Genomic DNA, 15,466 nt, shown 5'->3' with positions numbered 1-15,466 from the left:
GGTGGTGGGTGGGTGGTGGGTGGTGGGCGAGGGGAAGAGGTGGCGGTAAGCAACGAGAAGGATAAGGAGAAGGAGAAAGATAGGTGCCGAGAGGAGGCATTTCGCGCGTCGCAGATTTCGCGTGTGTCCACTGGCGCAATCGTAAGACGCGATCGTAAGACGCGATCGCGAGGCCGTTCGAGGTCCTCGTCCGTCTTACTCCTGTCTCGCGACAAAACAACACGACCGTCACAACGACAATAACAAATATATCATCCAACAACAACGGCGACAATAACAACGTCTACACACACAGTGGCGCCGACGTCGTCTACGAGAATAGTAAAACACTGCAAAAGTAATAAAAACAACAACGACAACGACAACGACCATCACCAGGACCACAGGAGAACTAATTCTCGAATAATGGAGACATTATTACCCGGCAATACAAACGGTCAATCTTACAGTCCACAGTTGAAAACCGTCTTGAAGACATATCAACTATCGGCTGTGAAGAGCCTACAAGGTCCGAGCTCGGCCCTTTTGGGCATGGACTGTAAGACTTTATTGCAAGAACAACCACCTTTTCATTTCTCCGTACCACCTAGTCGTTCCGGAAATTGCATTGCTACTGAACGTCTAATTGACCGAATAAACGAACTTACTTCGCCTAAAGACATCGACAAAGGCAATGACCAAGCACCGGTTGTTCCACCACCGCCGATCAACAACAGCCTTCCTTCCAGACTAAGGCGAGCAAACTTTGATCGGCCGTTGGATGACTCCGACGAAGATCCACCACCTCCTGATCGTCCTAAGGTCGTTTGCGAGAAAAGAGATCTCGAGTTTCAAATACCCATTCTTACTGCTCCCGATCAGAATTGTTCCGAAAGGTGTGAGACCGTACTCGAGGGAGAAAGTATATCTTGCTTTGTCGTTGGTGGCGAAAGGAGGTTATGTTTGCCACAAGTATTGAACACCGTTCTACAAGATTTTTCTTTGCAACAAATCCATCAGGTATGCGACGAATTGCAAATTTATTGTTCGAGAAGTACACGAGATCAATTAGAAGAATTGAAACTTTCCGGTATTTTACCGCGTAACGCGCCTTCGTGCGGTCTGATCACTCAAACTGATGCCGAGAGGCTCGTCAGTGCTCTCCTATCGAGGACAGAACCATGCGAGCCTTCTCACATATTACAAAGTCAAGATAGTATTGATAAGAAAGTCTGCGGTGGTAAGGCAACTATCGAGGATGATTCTATCATTAGGTTCAAAGTGTATCACGAGTGTTTTGGAAAGTGCAAGGGTATCTTCGACGCCGATCTCTTCGAATCCGAGGATTCTGTGTGCATAGAATGTCTCGAATGTGGCTGCCAATTCTCTCCTCAACGTTTTGTCAGACATGCTCATAGGTCCCTGGAAAATCGTACCTGTCATTGGGGCTTCGACTCTGCTAACTGGCGTTCTTATCTTCTACTTTCTAGAGATCAACAAAACTACAACAAGTTGCTAGCTGTCTTTCGAGAACTTAAAGAGAAACATCTTGTACTTAACTCTAAGCGGAAACTGGAGGTATTTTTATATTTTATTATTTTCTTTGTCTCTGTATCTCTCATTGCTTATTGGTGCTTGTTTAAAAACAACTTATTTTATAAATATGATAATGATGATTTGATAAAAAAAAAAACACTTGAATTTTATCTCGCGGTTATCTTTTTCATTTTAATCGGATTATATTTAGAGAAACAAAGTAAAGATTATCTTTCTAGGATCATCATAGTTAAGCTTATCTCATAATCGCTTAAAGATTCCTGTGTCCGATATGACGATAAATTTCTTGAAAAACACTAATACTGTTGACAATTCCAATCTGTGTGTGATAATCATCATTTAAAGAATCAATGTCAAGGCAAATTACTATTCACTCTAATTAAATATTTCTTGGATATATTTTTAAAAACATTGTATATATATATTGCAGTTAGGTCATGAGCCAGAAAAGTTAATAAAAAGAACGAAGAAGGAAATGGGCAAACATGAGTGCCCTACCAGTTACCATGGAAATGGATTAGGCATATTTCATCCAGTATCTTCAGTGGCTAGCACGACTGATCCATATTTTCAGATGCAATGGGCAGTATTTGAATTAGCTACCAGAGGAGTGTCTGCGTTTAGGCCTTGGAATGCCTCTGCTTCTCGTAAACATAGAGACAGGTAAATTAATTAATTGAAAAAAAATAGAGGATATCTATTAAAGATAACTTCTCATATCTTTCTTGTATTTTACATCTACAGCTCTTCCATGGTACCTTCCTATCTCAGTCGTGGTCCACCAGTACTGCAACATCCAGAACGTGTAGTGCCATTATCTGAATGTGAAAGATTTGAGCCACATTTCCAACCAAATGTTGCATTGGCACCAATACCAACACCTACAATACCACCTATAGTACCTCCTGTTCATCATCAACGACATCATCAAGAACACCGTCATCATAGTCAACAACGTCCCCAAAGTCCAAATGAAAAGCAACAGGAACTTGTACCAAAACAAGAGTTTGCAGTTAAACTCGAAAAATCGTCTCCTGGGCCTGCTTCTTCTGGAGGTGGTGGTGGTGGTGGTGGTGGTAGTGGAACCTCCTCTTATCCACTTTTCCCTACATGTACGGTAGAGAACGATCGAAAGGAAGTATCACAAGAAAAAAGAACATTTATCGAAGAAAAAGTTGGGGAAGAAGAGGAAAGTGCTGCAGTAACTTCGTCGACCGTAAACGTTGATCCACCAGCAGCCGAAGTTGGCACGTCGTCCCCTGAAAGTGATTCGGATTCTGAAGGAACCACCACAGCCATGGATTTGGAGGAACGTTTGATAGCACTTGACGTTCCTCAGGATGTTTTGGAGCTAGTTCGTCGTCTAGCTTCTGAAAACGCACAGTTAAGACGACATCGTCGATCAGATGCTCGTAAAATCTCCAGGCTACGTAGTCAACTTCTAATACAACATTTACAATCAACCAATAATGACAGTGTCAAAAAGGAAGAAGTAGGAAACGCGAGTGTTGCGGATAGTACAGAAGGCACCGAAGAAACCGATGTCTCATTACGTTCGAACGATAATGAGACCGAATCGGTAGTCCAATCGGTTAGTAATAATTAGAAATCGATCCTTGTAGAAAATAATTATTGAAGACGCTTATCATTCGGCCAGATAAGCGCATTCTTATATTCAATTTTTAGTATTTAGATAAACGATAAATATGATTCTAAACAAAACGATTTAAAAATTGTCTAGTTTATGTGATATGCAAAAAGCCTTTGCTGTTGTTATGTTTCATTTTGAAATTTTTAATGTAAGTTTCCTTTATTTTCGAATTTTAATTATAATTCAATGTAGATATTGTATTATACGGGGAAAAAAAAGAAAACAAGAAAAGAAAGAAAATAATTAAATACCTTTCGAAAAATAGTTCACCAACAACGCTCGCGTATAACGAATTACATGATTATTACAAATTAAAACAATTTATACGCATATTGAGGATGCGTTATTAAATGAATAATTAAAATTTAGAGAGAGAGAGAGAGAGAAGAGAGAGAGAGAGAGAGAGAGAGAGAGAAAGAAGAAATTGTTTATGATCGTTTATGATCGTTTATGTTTGATCGAGCGAAAAATAGGAATTTCCATAAACTACTTATAGTCATGTTTGCATAATGTAAATATATATATTGTCTCATTTATAAGTCTATGTTAGTATAACATAAATATAACTCTATTATATATGCGAAATATTAAAAAGTACAAAAAAACCTAGGTGCTGTATTGTTACGCTAGGAATGCTCTAAGCATGGACCTAGGTGTGTTCCAGCAGCTCGTGATATGTCATAATAATAAAAACACGTCATTGAGTATGTTTTAGTCGAAAAATCTTGAGAGAGCGCGAGATCGCAATATCTTTTTTCTTTTAGTATGGAAAGGCTGATGAATTATATCTGAACATTTTTACAAAGCCAATGATTTCACACTAGTTAAGGGGGGAGGGGGATCATTGATATTTTTCAATACCAAAAGATGAAGATAAACTAAACAAACAAACACACATATACATACACACACACACATAAACACTTTAAAAGCTATAAATAAAAGAAATACATCACAGAGTTTCTTATTTCTTGATTTATTAATTATTCAAGAATAGCTATTTATTAACCTTCTTCTCCAAAATCGCAATAATTTATTAATTGATGAATTTTCTTTCTCTTTTTTAAAAGGATAACAAAAGAAAATTCAGATTAAAATCAATCTATTTTATGCCAAAATAATATTTATATGATGTGACGATGTAGATTTGTTAATCTTTCTACTTCTATATCTCATCATATAATATTCATTTCAAAATAATACATACATAGAATGGAAAGGAATGTATAAAAAAAGTAAAGTAAAGTAAAGAGAAGAAAAGAAAAGAGAAGTAAAGAACGAGAGCGAGAATGAACGAATGAATTGAACGAATTAACGAACATACGAAATTGATTAATTTTATGTGCAATCCAAAATTGCTAAAATATATTGCCTAAGCTTTTTGATACATATTGGTATTTATTTGGAGTATTGTATATACATATCATTTTACTTTATATTTGATGCATTAAAAAAAATTAAAAACGACGATAAAGATAATCTGTTTAAAAACAGACTTTTTACTACGAGAGAGTTGCTCTATTCGACTCGCGAAAACTCAACACACGAGTAATTTGCTGACACAATACAATCGATATTGGCAAATCATTAAAAAAATAAATATATAATAATAATAATAATAATAATAATAAAAAGAAAGGAACATCTTAACGAGAAAAGGTATGTCCCCTTCATTGAGCCAAACTGTACTATATAATTATAAATTCTATACAGTGATGGGAGGGATGCTTTTTTTTTTTTTAAAGTTTCTAGATAGAAAGTATATGGTACTAGATTAAAGACGTACCTAGGTGATATTAGACATACGAATAGAAAATTATCTAGATATGTATGTATATACTACTCTTACATTGTATGTAGGAAACTTTTACATGAATTCACACATACACATACACATACACACACATCTTCTTCATGTTCAATGCATATATAACAGTTATCTAGTTTATTCTCTATGTTACTACTACGTGCCGTATATAATAGATCTTATCTATTTGTTAAATGCGTTTAAATAAAAAATAAAGAAAAGTAGTAGTATGCAAAAGGTACATTAAACAATTTATACTATGTACGCAAACGACTCGATTGATTGATTGATTGATTGATTTTCTATCGCAATTTACCAAATGTAATATTTATACACAAGTACAAACGAATAAGAGACAAATATACCTTGGTATGATGCTATATATATATATATATATATATATCTTTTACGTACTTGTGTTCTCATCATTATACTCTTCCCATCACTGGATACTATGCATTATATAATCTTATCGATTATCATTATTAGGCTTGGACAAATCTCTAATCATATTTAAATTTATCTAATGTAGCAGAAAAATAATAAACAGTTTCCAATATTCGTATGCCATTTTTATGCGTATACAAATCCTGTGGAGACTGCTTCGAAGATCTCTCATGAAAATGCTATATGCTCTACATACATACATTAATAATTACATCCATCAACATATTATTCACCATACAACAATCCTTTTTTGTATATCTCTCCGTAATTGTTCTCATATTTATAATTACATACTTTACAATATACATAATTATTATTATCATCATCATCATCAATGCGCTATTATTATTATTATTACATCAAACAAAGAAACATTAGATAGATATTGACTTTTTTCCAAATCATATAAAACTCTAAACGATCTCTCACCAATTTGTCTCTGTCCTAGTGAAAAGAAAGAAAGAAAGAAGAAGAAGAAGAAATGATAGATTTTCAAAGCACTCTATAATATGACATTACAATTACATTACAATCGAAGATATAGGAATAGTTCTATTCATTACCACATCTTATGTAACATTTGGTCAATATACATATATATTATATATATATATACATAAGCTATATTATATTATTACAATATTATAAGAAAATCTCACTTATGATAAAGAACATAAATAATAGTCTACGTTTTTCATACACGCTCAGTTTATCATAGTTACCTAGAATATTAATACGACATGAATAATAAATACATAATTAATACAAAAATCATATATACAAACTCGGTTTTTGGAGTACATTTGAGAAACATGTATATGATCATCAGTTTCATTAAAAAAAAAAAAATCATGTAACTGCCATGACATAAAGTTGTATTTTAATTTTCAAATGGAAATATATTATAAATAAATACAATATCTATGATGCTTGCTTTTATTAAAATTTGTGCATTGTATTAAATGAAATGCGTATAACTGAAAGAGAAAGAGAGAAAGAGAGAAAGAAAGAGAGAGTAGCATGTATTTCGTTTATTGAATTAATATTCCATTCTTCTTTTTTCAGTATCATTGAAATCTAAGTCTATATGGAAAAGATAAAATTGTTTATTATGATAATAGTTGCGTGAAAATTATTATCTTTGTTGTTGTTATATGTTTAATATAGTATTCAAAACATAAAGTATAATAATAAGCTATTTGTTGCGATCTATAATACTATAGGTATATAATATTAAAGAAGATAAACTACTGAATAGATGAAATTAAGATATTTGCAATGTGAAACTCTTTCTATGCAATAATTAGTAGCCAAAATTACGCACTGTAGTATGTATTACAGTAAAAGAAAGAAAGAAAGAAAACAAAAAAAAGAAAAAAACAACAAAACTGTGATACTATAAAAACACAGTTTAGATTTTTCACATTAAATCACAGCGACGTGATGTAGCATTATTGTGAAATGTTATCTGTTTTAATGCGATATATAAACAATTGTTATTACTTAAATGTGCAAAAGCGTATTATTGGCAAGCGGTCTGTAATTAAACAATAAGTTTTTTACTACATTATATTACATACTTTAAAAAAAAAAAAAACTGATCGTGAACCCCGTATAAATCTCTGTGGATGATGTGTTTCTTGTGCTCTCGAACACATTCTCCTATTTCAATGTATTTATTACCAGTGATTTAATTAACTTACAAATTGAAGTTATGTATAATTCTTATTAATTTATAAACAAAACCTCCCAACCGTGCGCCTTGCGTCGTCTACATGTTTCTTTTTGTCTCTTTCTTACATGCAGTCGAGTTAAGACGAAAAAAACAAAAAAAAAAAATATATATATATATATATATATATATATATATATATATATATTAAGTGACGTTGAAGATAAATTAGGGAAAAATTGTCAATAGTTTATTTTCTTCAGTTATAACTTATTTATTTCTTTTTATTTTTTTTCAATAAAGAGTGAATCAGATTTATAATAAAATATGAAGCATTACATTTCTTTTTCTTTTTTCTAACTATAATAAGAGTAGCAATGAAATAATATACAAAATAATAAATGATTTTTAGATCGATAACACAATTCACGACATACAATTTTTAAATAAATAAATAATTAATAATAATAAATAATAATATTCTTAAGGAACAAAGTATGTCATTATATATTACGACAAAGTGCAAAGTAAAAGTACAAAATTTTACTTCTCATTCGAATCTTTGTATACCTCGAAAAACGAAAGATCATCACTTTTCAGTAGTTTATTTATTATATATACATATATATATATATTCTCATATAGCCAATAAGAATTTTGATAATACTTTAATATGGGGAAAATAATGATTATTATTATAGTTCATATATATATATATATATATATATATATATATATATATATATATAGAAATCTGCAGAGACCCCCCCTCTCTCTTTTATCACATTTGTATTCCGATAGAAAATTTATCGATACAACATATAATTACAAGGTGACGCAAATCCAACGATTTTATATAAACTTATTATCAAATTCGTTTATTCCACTCATAATATATGAGTGATGTGATGTGTGGTGTGATGTTTCATACTCGACACAAACAAGAAAATCAGTTTACAATATATACATATACATAATACATATGAATATGCAGCACTCTAGATCCCACAATGCATATGCACAGAGTGTCTTGTAACTGGTGATAAAAGCAAGCAGGGAGTGATTTCTTTGTTTTTGAGATAAATAAATTTGAACATTTCTTGAGTAAATGTGTTACTTGATTCAGTTTCTATTCTCAACGAATTTTACTTGAATTTTATTTCTTCTTTTTATTTGATTATGCTTATTAACAAGACAAACAAGACTTTTTGCAAGTTGCTGAAACAAGAGTTACAAACTCAGTCAATTGGATGTGTTATTCGATAAATTTTCAAATTCATTTTTCTCAAAAAACAAACAAACAAACAAACAAAGATTTCTATAAACAAATTTGATTCTACATTTTCATTCAGCTTAGTTTTTTTTTTCATTATACCATCAATTATAGAGACACACCATACAAATACACAATTGCGAATTCATTTTAAATGTAAAACGTGAAGAACTGTTTTATAGGAGAGAACAAAAAATGAACAAACAAACAAACCAAAATCAATCTTATCTTCGCCAATTTTGTGTTAATTGACAAAATAAAATACAATTTCGATAATATGAGAGAAAGATTTTTCCTCTGTTACCGTAATTATAATAATAATAATAATAATAATAATAATAATAATTAATCAAAATTAGTCCTTATCATAATCATTGGTGGTATCAGATTCAATACATGTAATTGTAAAAACAAGAATTAATGTGATAAAATCAAAGCCTACATTTAATTGTTCAAAGTTGACAAAAATCAAGAACAATTGCACAGAAAACATAACAGCAGATATAAAAATAATATTGAAAAGGATCTAGAAAAATCAATAATAAATCCTAACTCGTGTGATCCTGAAGCGCCGTCTATCTGTGGGACATACCACCAACGTTATGGGATTTCATCAGGAGAAAATCAGAAGAAGGGGTCAGAAAAGATATAAGACAGGACAGGGACAGGGACAGGGACAGAACAAGACAGAGCAGGGCAAAGTAGGGGAAATAGAAGGACAGGGAAAGGACAAGACAGGGCAGGGCAAAGTAGGGGAAATAGAAGGACAGGGGTACACGACAGGTCAAACACACAGTTGTTGCAGGTGTCGCCGCGTTGCACGCTTTCTCTCCTCTCAACAAATTCTATTTTAAAACTTTCAAACACTGTCAGAGAAGAAGAAGTATTCTTATTGGGTTATTCATTATTTCGAAAATCTCATCGATTTTCATTACCTTTTTTATTTTTTTCGCTGGTTCACGTTTGACCCGTTAACTTTGATCACCGGCGGGGTGGAGGGGAGAGCTCAAATAAAGATATTAAATGTTGATTTCTTTATCTCATTAATATTTATCGCAGCGAACTCTCCACGTAGTAAAAAGAAAGGGGGGGAAAAAAAGAAGAAGAAGAAGAAGAAGAAAAAAAGAACAGAGGATTAATATTCAAGGAAAAGAGAAAGAGATCAATGTCCGCTTTGATCATCTATCCAATGCTGGTTCCATGAAATTAATACTAATTAATGATCAAAGTTAATTTGGAAATGTAATTTTTGTCGAGTTCCGGACCTACGTAAAGAAGGATATGGCTTTCTTGTGTCCGGTTCGTATACGCCGTGGGAAGAAAAAAAAACGTAAGTTGTAAGAACAAGAAACTTCTTTTTCTAAAGATACATATATGAATTTTGTGATACCAGGTATGGGGATTATCACGTGTTGCACTCATGGACTTATTGTTCTTGAATTTTAACCAAATGTTTCTTGAAATAATTTGCTTATAGCTAGTCTTGATTTATGATAGTTTTCAAGACTGATGTCTTGAATTTAATTTATAATATATTTGTATAGCTGGAATTCATAACTTCAATTTGGAAAAGGACTGTGTTGGTACAGGAGGTACAGGACTTGGTACAGAAACCAGGGCGCCATTACCACCTGGTCGTATAACTGGTAGTGCAAGTATAGAAACTTTAGTGAGAGTTGGCATAGAAAAGGAAAATGGACTTTCTCCGGATAGTAAAATGGTTATCGTTCATGATTTTACACCATGTGTCGATGACGAGTTGCAGGTCAAAAGAGGCCAGGTTAGATTATTTGATATTGTATTATTAATTTTTTAATTGACTCTTTATGCTTAACATTTCATTTGGTTTTTTTTTTTTTTCATCAAATTCAATTTAGGTTGTAAATGTATTATATAGAGAAAATGACTGGGTATATGTAATAGCAGCAGATACACGTATGGAAGGATTCGTGCCACATTCTTATTGCGCACCTTATACATCGCAGTTAGCTGAATTGACTCTTGCTACTCTTATGAATAATGTTAAAAAGAAGTTGCCTAGATCCAATGAAGGTGATGGTGATATCTCCAGTACGGGTCGTTCTCAAGCATTGGATGCACAACAAACTGATACAGGGTCAGCATCGGATTGTGAAAGCTATACTCGCAATGTTGTAACTGCAGATATTAATGTTAATCGATCTAACATTACTCAATCGCAAAATTCTATACAAACAATATCGTCTCAACCAGATGTGCATCCCTTTTTCAAGGTATAATTAATTAAAGATGATAACTTCAATTAATTCAACTGATATATATATATGTATAATATAAATATTAAGTTATTTTTCATTTTATTAAAAGGATCCCTCAGCTGGAAGGTATATTGTGTTATATACGTTTGTCGCACGAGATGAAAATGATGTAAGTGTTGAAAGAGGAGAATTTGTAACGGTGCTAAATAGAGATGACCCTGATTGGTTTTGGGTGCTTCGACATTGCGACGGTAATGAAGGATTTGTACCATCTGGATTCGTTTATCCAGGACATGTACTTCATTCGTATGCAACAACAGGTAATCCTGCTGCGCAAACAACTTCAGCGGAACCACATACATTAGGTTTGTAGTTTATATCTTTAATACATATAAAGTAACAAACTTATCATAAATATATATATCTATTTATTCAAATTCTGATAGACAAAAATGATTATATATATATATATATAAAATATATCGTATAAGTATTTAAAAACCTAATGATATGACAATGGCATTTGTTTTAAAAGAGACTGGCAATGGAAATATAACAGGAAGTGAACAATTGCAACAGAAAAGTTTACGAGACTTCAGAGAAGAAACTCCTGGCACCGAATTAGTAGTACTCTACGATTATAAGGCGCAGGCGCCAGATGATCTATCAGTGAGAAGAGCCGACTGGATATATGCGGATTTGGGAAATCAAACGGTTGATGGTTGGCTTTGGGCATATGCACCCAAAACTCGGAAATATGGTTTTATTCCTAAGGCGTATGCCCGTCCTCCTGCTATGACCAGCTTGTGATACGTATAGCAATTTTATACTAATAGAATATTTCTATATGGTGTTCTTGTTAAATCATATTTTTCTTTTATCATTTCTCATAATAATCTAATATCGCTAACGAGTATTATCTCGTTAATAATCTACGTCAATGTATGATAACGTTTAAGTTGAGATTGGTACAGCCAGAAGTAATATGACCGATCAAACCTTCATGGAGTACGATACAATCACCTTTAAAGAAAACTTCTTGGGGATGTTGTGCAGTCCTTAATGAATTTATTGGACCAGTAAATGTTAACGATCGAAAACTTTCGTTATCGATATTATCTACGACCTGTTTAACAATCCTTCTTTTAGTTTGCTTACACGAATTTGATATCTTACAAAAGAGATCAACGTACTTGAATAGTATATCGAAGAATATCTGCAGCATTTCCAATGTCTAATCCCGCGATCCAGACGATTATTGTATTTCTTTCACATTGACCCTCTCCACTAGCATAAACTTCATTGGAAAATGAATTTGTGGAGGGTAAACGAGCAGCTAATAGTGGAAGTGGTAGACGATTCCGATATTTAGGATTGATCTGGTTACTATTGAACAATCGTGCAGCAGAGTCTCTTGCAATCAAATCAAAATTCACGTTTAACATAAATTTCTAACGAATTAAGAGTTTAATTAGTTCACGACGATCATTATAATACTCACGATAATTTACCAGATACCAATAGAAGTGCTAAACATCGACTGGTGTTATAAGAAAGTGCTGAGAAAGCAACGATCAATGTACTTTTCAACCCAGGATCAACACACAGAATAGGTACTTCAGGATGATCGAAAAGGAAATGATGTGTTAATGCCGAAAAAGCAACGTTAACTGAACAATCAACACGAGGACAACGTATTGGTCTACGAGAACATTCCCATGTAGTTTGTACATTGAATTTTAATTCAGAATCAATCGATTGATCTCGATCATCTTTTCGTAATAAATTAAAATAACTTTGTTGCTGATGATAATATTTGCCATCATTTTGTTCAACGTTGTAATTGTTAGGATAGTTAGTAGAGTCCATTATTTTGTGTCCTTCTGTAGAGACACATATTGTTATTGTTAATTCAAAAAAATTTGACTATATATTCATATCGTATTTAACATAAATTGTTCTTGTCGTTGTTAGAATATTGGTTTTCACTGAATTGTTGTGCAATTATGTTTATAAAAGAGAAAAATATTTGATTATCAGTGCCACCGACGTAGTGGCAGGCACTTGATACTTTAACATACAAACATAATAAGGATAGTTGAGCGTGGGAAGAGATAAAAAAAAAAAACAAAGAAAAAGAAGAAGAAGAAGAAGAGATAAATGTATATCAGAGAAGAGAGGAGACAACGAAATTAAAGATATCTGACGTTTACGTGGCGTTGACCTGATTGAAAGGAATAGTGTTCTATGCAACGACGACACAAGAGATGTCCTTGGAAAGAAATAGATGTTCGTTCTAAAGCAACATTCGTCTCGTCTGTAGTTTTCCCAGTTAGACTGAGATGACAAACAGAGCACAGACCAAGTCTCGTCTCTGTTTTAATCTCTGGACTTGCATGATGATTCGATAATACCATCTTCTTTTTTTCTCTTTGTCCTCTTCTTCTTCTTCTTCTTCTTCATCATCATCATCTTCTTCATATTCCTCTTCTTCTTCCGTCAGTTCCATAGAAATCCTTTTATCGCATGCCCTTTCACTCGTCTGCAGCTGTTTATTGCATTTGACGTAATGCTGATAATCCATTTCCTTAGAAAAATATCATCAATTCGTTGTAAGATTAATAATTTGTCTATCTTTTTCTCGGTTTTATTAGAATCATAAAAAAAAAAAGAAAGAGAACAGAGTGAACTTCAGATAAAGTAATATTGACATTTTTGTGAAACAATCTTTCAATAGAAATAAATCAATTCATGATGTATAGTTCACTCTGCATATGTAAGGATTTTCTTAATAAATACAAAGCATTACAATAGTGGATTCAGGATATAAAAAATCAAATATAACAACAGCTTACTTTATGAGTATTTAAAATAATAGAAAATGAAAAGCATAACTTAGAATTAATAATTATTTTGTTTAAATCCACTATTATGATATTTTCCATTTAGTATGATAACCCAGTATATTGGAGAAAGAAATAACGATGATCTCTTTTCCTTGATGTTTGCAATGACGTTTTATACAGTCACGTGCCTTTCGTTGATTTTTAATCATTCGGTCGTCTGCCCCGTTATTATCAGAATGATGATCCACCGTCCTTTTATCCATTTTTTTGTCTTTCTTAAAATTTCTTGGGTCAATTTGTTTATCGTTTGCCACGATAACCCTTGTTCCGATAATACGTCAATGTACCTTCCTTATAACTGCGAATCGTACGAGTGCAATTACTGAAGAAGAAGAAGAAGAAGAAGGAGAAGAAGAAGAAGAAGACGACTTTCTTTTTCTATTATCTGAAATACGTAAATACTTTTTTTGTTTTAATATTTCCTATAAATAGAAATATTGTTTAAAATATTTGATTTTGTAAAATACATAAACAATAATTAGTTAAACAAGCGTGCACACTATTGCACAAAGATATATATATATATATTATTTTGATGTTGAATTATTTCGAAATATTTTATATTGTTTTAACATTTAACGAAACAACTTCTTGCGAAAGAAGAAAATGCGCTTCTTCATCGATGATTAAACTTACTGCGTTAATAAAAAGTGAGGTCAGAGAAAAACGACCAAAGAAATATCATTAAAATTCTTAATGACGTAAATCTCTTATTAACCCCTCGTTAAAAAAAAAAAAGAAAAAAGAAAAGAAATAAAAAACGAAAAAATTTGACAACGTTTTTAAAAGCAAGACATCATCGTAAATGAAATCTTACAACACAACAACAACAACATAACATAGTCTTCTTTTTATACTTGAAATATATTAATAGACGGATTATAACGGACCCGAAAATAATTATAATTAATCGTATTTTGAGTTGTTGTTTTTTTTTTTTATTATAAACAAACCCCTGTAATTTATTTTAATTTTATTTTTTTCACTCGTTAACCGGAAAGACCTTGATTTATGAATATAGTATGTATATATATATGTATATGATTACATTTGTCAGACCATGTTGGCAAAGAAACAAATTCCGGTGATTTCAGAAAGTTTAAATCTTCTGTCATTTATATATATATATATATATATATATAGTTAATTATATACATACACACATACATATATACAAACGTAATGTTACATGTATCAAATACAAATTTCTTATTCTTTCATCATTTTCATATAATTCAATCAAATATTACAAGTTATGATATATCATCTATCAATGACTATGTAATAATAACGATTAATTACTTGCCGAGAATATCCTTATTTTGCAATTGCAAATAATAATAATAATAATATTCAGTAGGTGATGTATTTACGTGATAAATACATAAATTCACTGTTCTTCAAATTTTTATATGTAAATAAATAATTTATAATGAACGTGAATAGATCGAATACGATAAGATAATTTTTTTCTTTATTTCTTTCTTACTTTCTTTCTTCTTAATATATATATATGACGATTATTATATAAAGAATTTGAATTTTTAAATATTTAATAAAAATAGTATTGCACTAATAATAATAATAACAATAATAACAATAATAATAATAAGAAGAAGAAGAAGAAGAGATGAAAAGTATTTGTTTCATTTCAATACACTTTTCTAAAAATCATCATTGAGAAGTGATCTAAACCATTGCATGATGATTAAGATTAAATGTACATATTTATATAATAATAATAATAAAGTGATTTAAAATAATAATTTATAATAATTGGATACGTTATTTTTTTATTTCATTTATAAGCACAATCCAATAAAGAATAGGATGTGCTCGTCGTAGATATTTTAATAGCTAAAAGTAAATAATTAATTAACTATAAGATGAACTATGCTCTGAGCTTACAAATGTTTAATCTAATATTCTATGTATGT

General features: G+C 31.5%; 3 protein-coding genes across 3 annotated transcripts; 2 read left to right on the top strand and 1 right to left on the bottom strand.

Annotated features, from left to right (window-relative positions):
• Positions 1 to 24: 24 nt before the first annotated feature.
• On the top strand, positions 25 to 4,146 carry LOC107072513 (uncharacterized). Its single transcript, XM_015332510.2, has 3 exons — positions 25 to 1,557; positions 1,967 to 2,199; positions 2,281 to 4,146. Exons 1-3 carry the CDS (start codon positions 406 to 408, stop codon positions 3,140 to 3,142), a joined length of 2,247 nt encoding a protein of 748 aa, XP_015187996.2. The 5' UTR covers positions 25 to 405; the 3' UTR covers positions 3,143 to 4,146.
• Positions 4,147 to 4,918: 772 nt separating this feature from the next.
• On the top strand, positions 4,919 to 11,433 carry LOC107072517 (Dachs ligand with SH3s). Its single transcript, XM_015332517.2, has 5 exons — positions 4,919 to 9,716; positions 9,931 to 10,166; positions 10,264 to 10,638; positions 10,733 to 10,988; positions 11,159 to 11,433. Exons 1-5 carry the CDS (start codon positions 9,668 to 9,670, stop codon positions 11,431 to 11,433), a joined length of 1,191 nt encoding a protein of 396 aa, XP_015188003.1. The 5' UTR covers positions 4,919 to 9,667.
• Positions 11,434 to 11,560: 127 nt separating this feature from the next.
• On the bottom strand, positions 11,561 to 15,347 carry LOC107072504 (uncharacterized). The gene is given in 5 exon segments (XM_089176512.1): positions 11,561 to 11,749; positions 11,817 to 12,036; positions 12,125 to 12,506; positions 12,848 to 13,049; positions 13,052 to 15,347. Coding segments are annotated over 5 exon segments (1,149 nt in total). The 5' UTR covers positions 13,208 to 15,347.
• Between the last annotated feature and the right edge of the window lie 119 nt (positions 15,348 to 15,466).

Source organism: Polistes dominula, unplaced genomic scaffold (genome assembly GCF_049000335.1).
Source record: "Polistes dominula isolate Pdom_NZ unplaced genomic scaffold, Pdom_raw_medaka contig_25, whole genome shotgun sequence".
Classification (NCBI taxonomy): Eukaryota; Metazoa; Arthropoda; class Insecta; order Hymenoptera; family Vespidae; genus Polistes; species Polistes dominula.
This window is presented reverse-complemented; position numbering and strand designations above follow the sequence as displayed.

Coding starts and splice junctions, on each gene's coding strand:
- LOC107072517 (XM_015332517.2), top strand. CDS start 9,668: ATGGCTTTCTTGTGTCCGGTTCGTATACGCCGTGGGAAGAAAAAAAAA. Junction 9,717..9,930: donor CCGTGGGAAGAAAAAAAAAC/GTAAGTTGTAAG, acceptor ATATTTGTATAG/CTGGAATTCATAACTTCAAT. Junction 10,639..10,732: donor ATGTGCATCCCTTTTTCAAG/GTATAATTAATT, acceptor TTTTATTAAAAG/GATCCCTCAGCTGGAAGGTA.
- LOC107072513 (XM_015332510.2), top strand. CDS start 406: ATGGAGACATTATTACCCGGCAATACAAACGGTCAATCTTACAGTCCA. Junction 1,558..1,966: donor ACTCTAAGCGGAAACTGGAG/GTATTTTTATAT, acceptor TATATATTGCAG/TTAGGTCATGAGCCAGAAAA. Junction 2,200..2,280: donor TCTCGTAAACATAGAGACAG/GTAAATTAATTA, acceptor TTACATCTACAG/CTCTTCCATGGTACCTTCCT.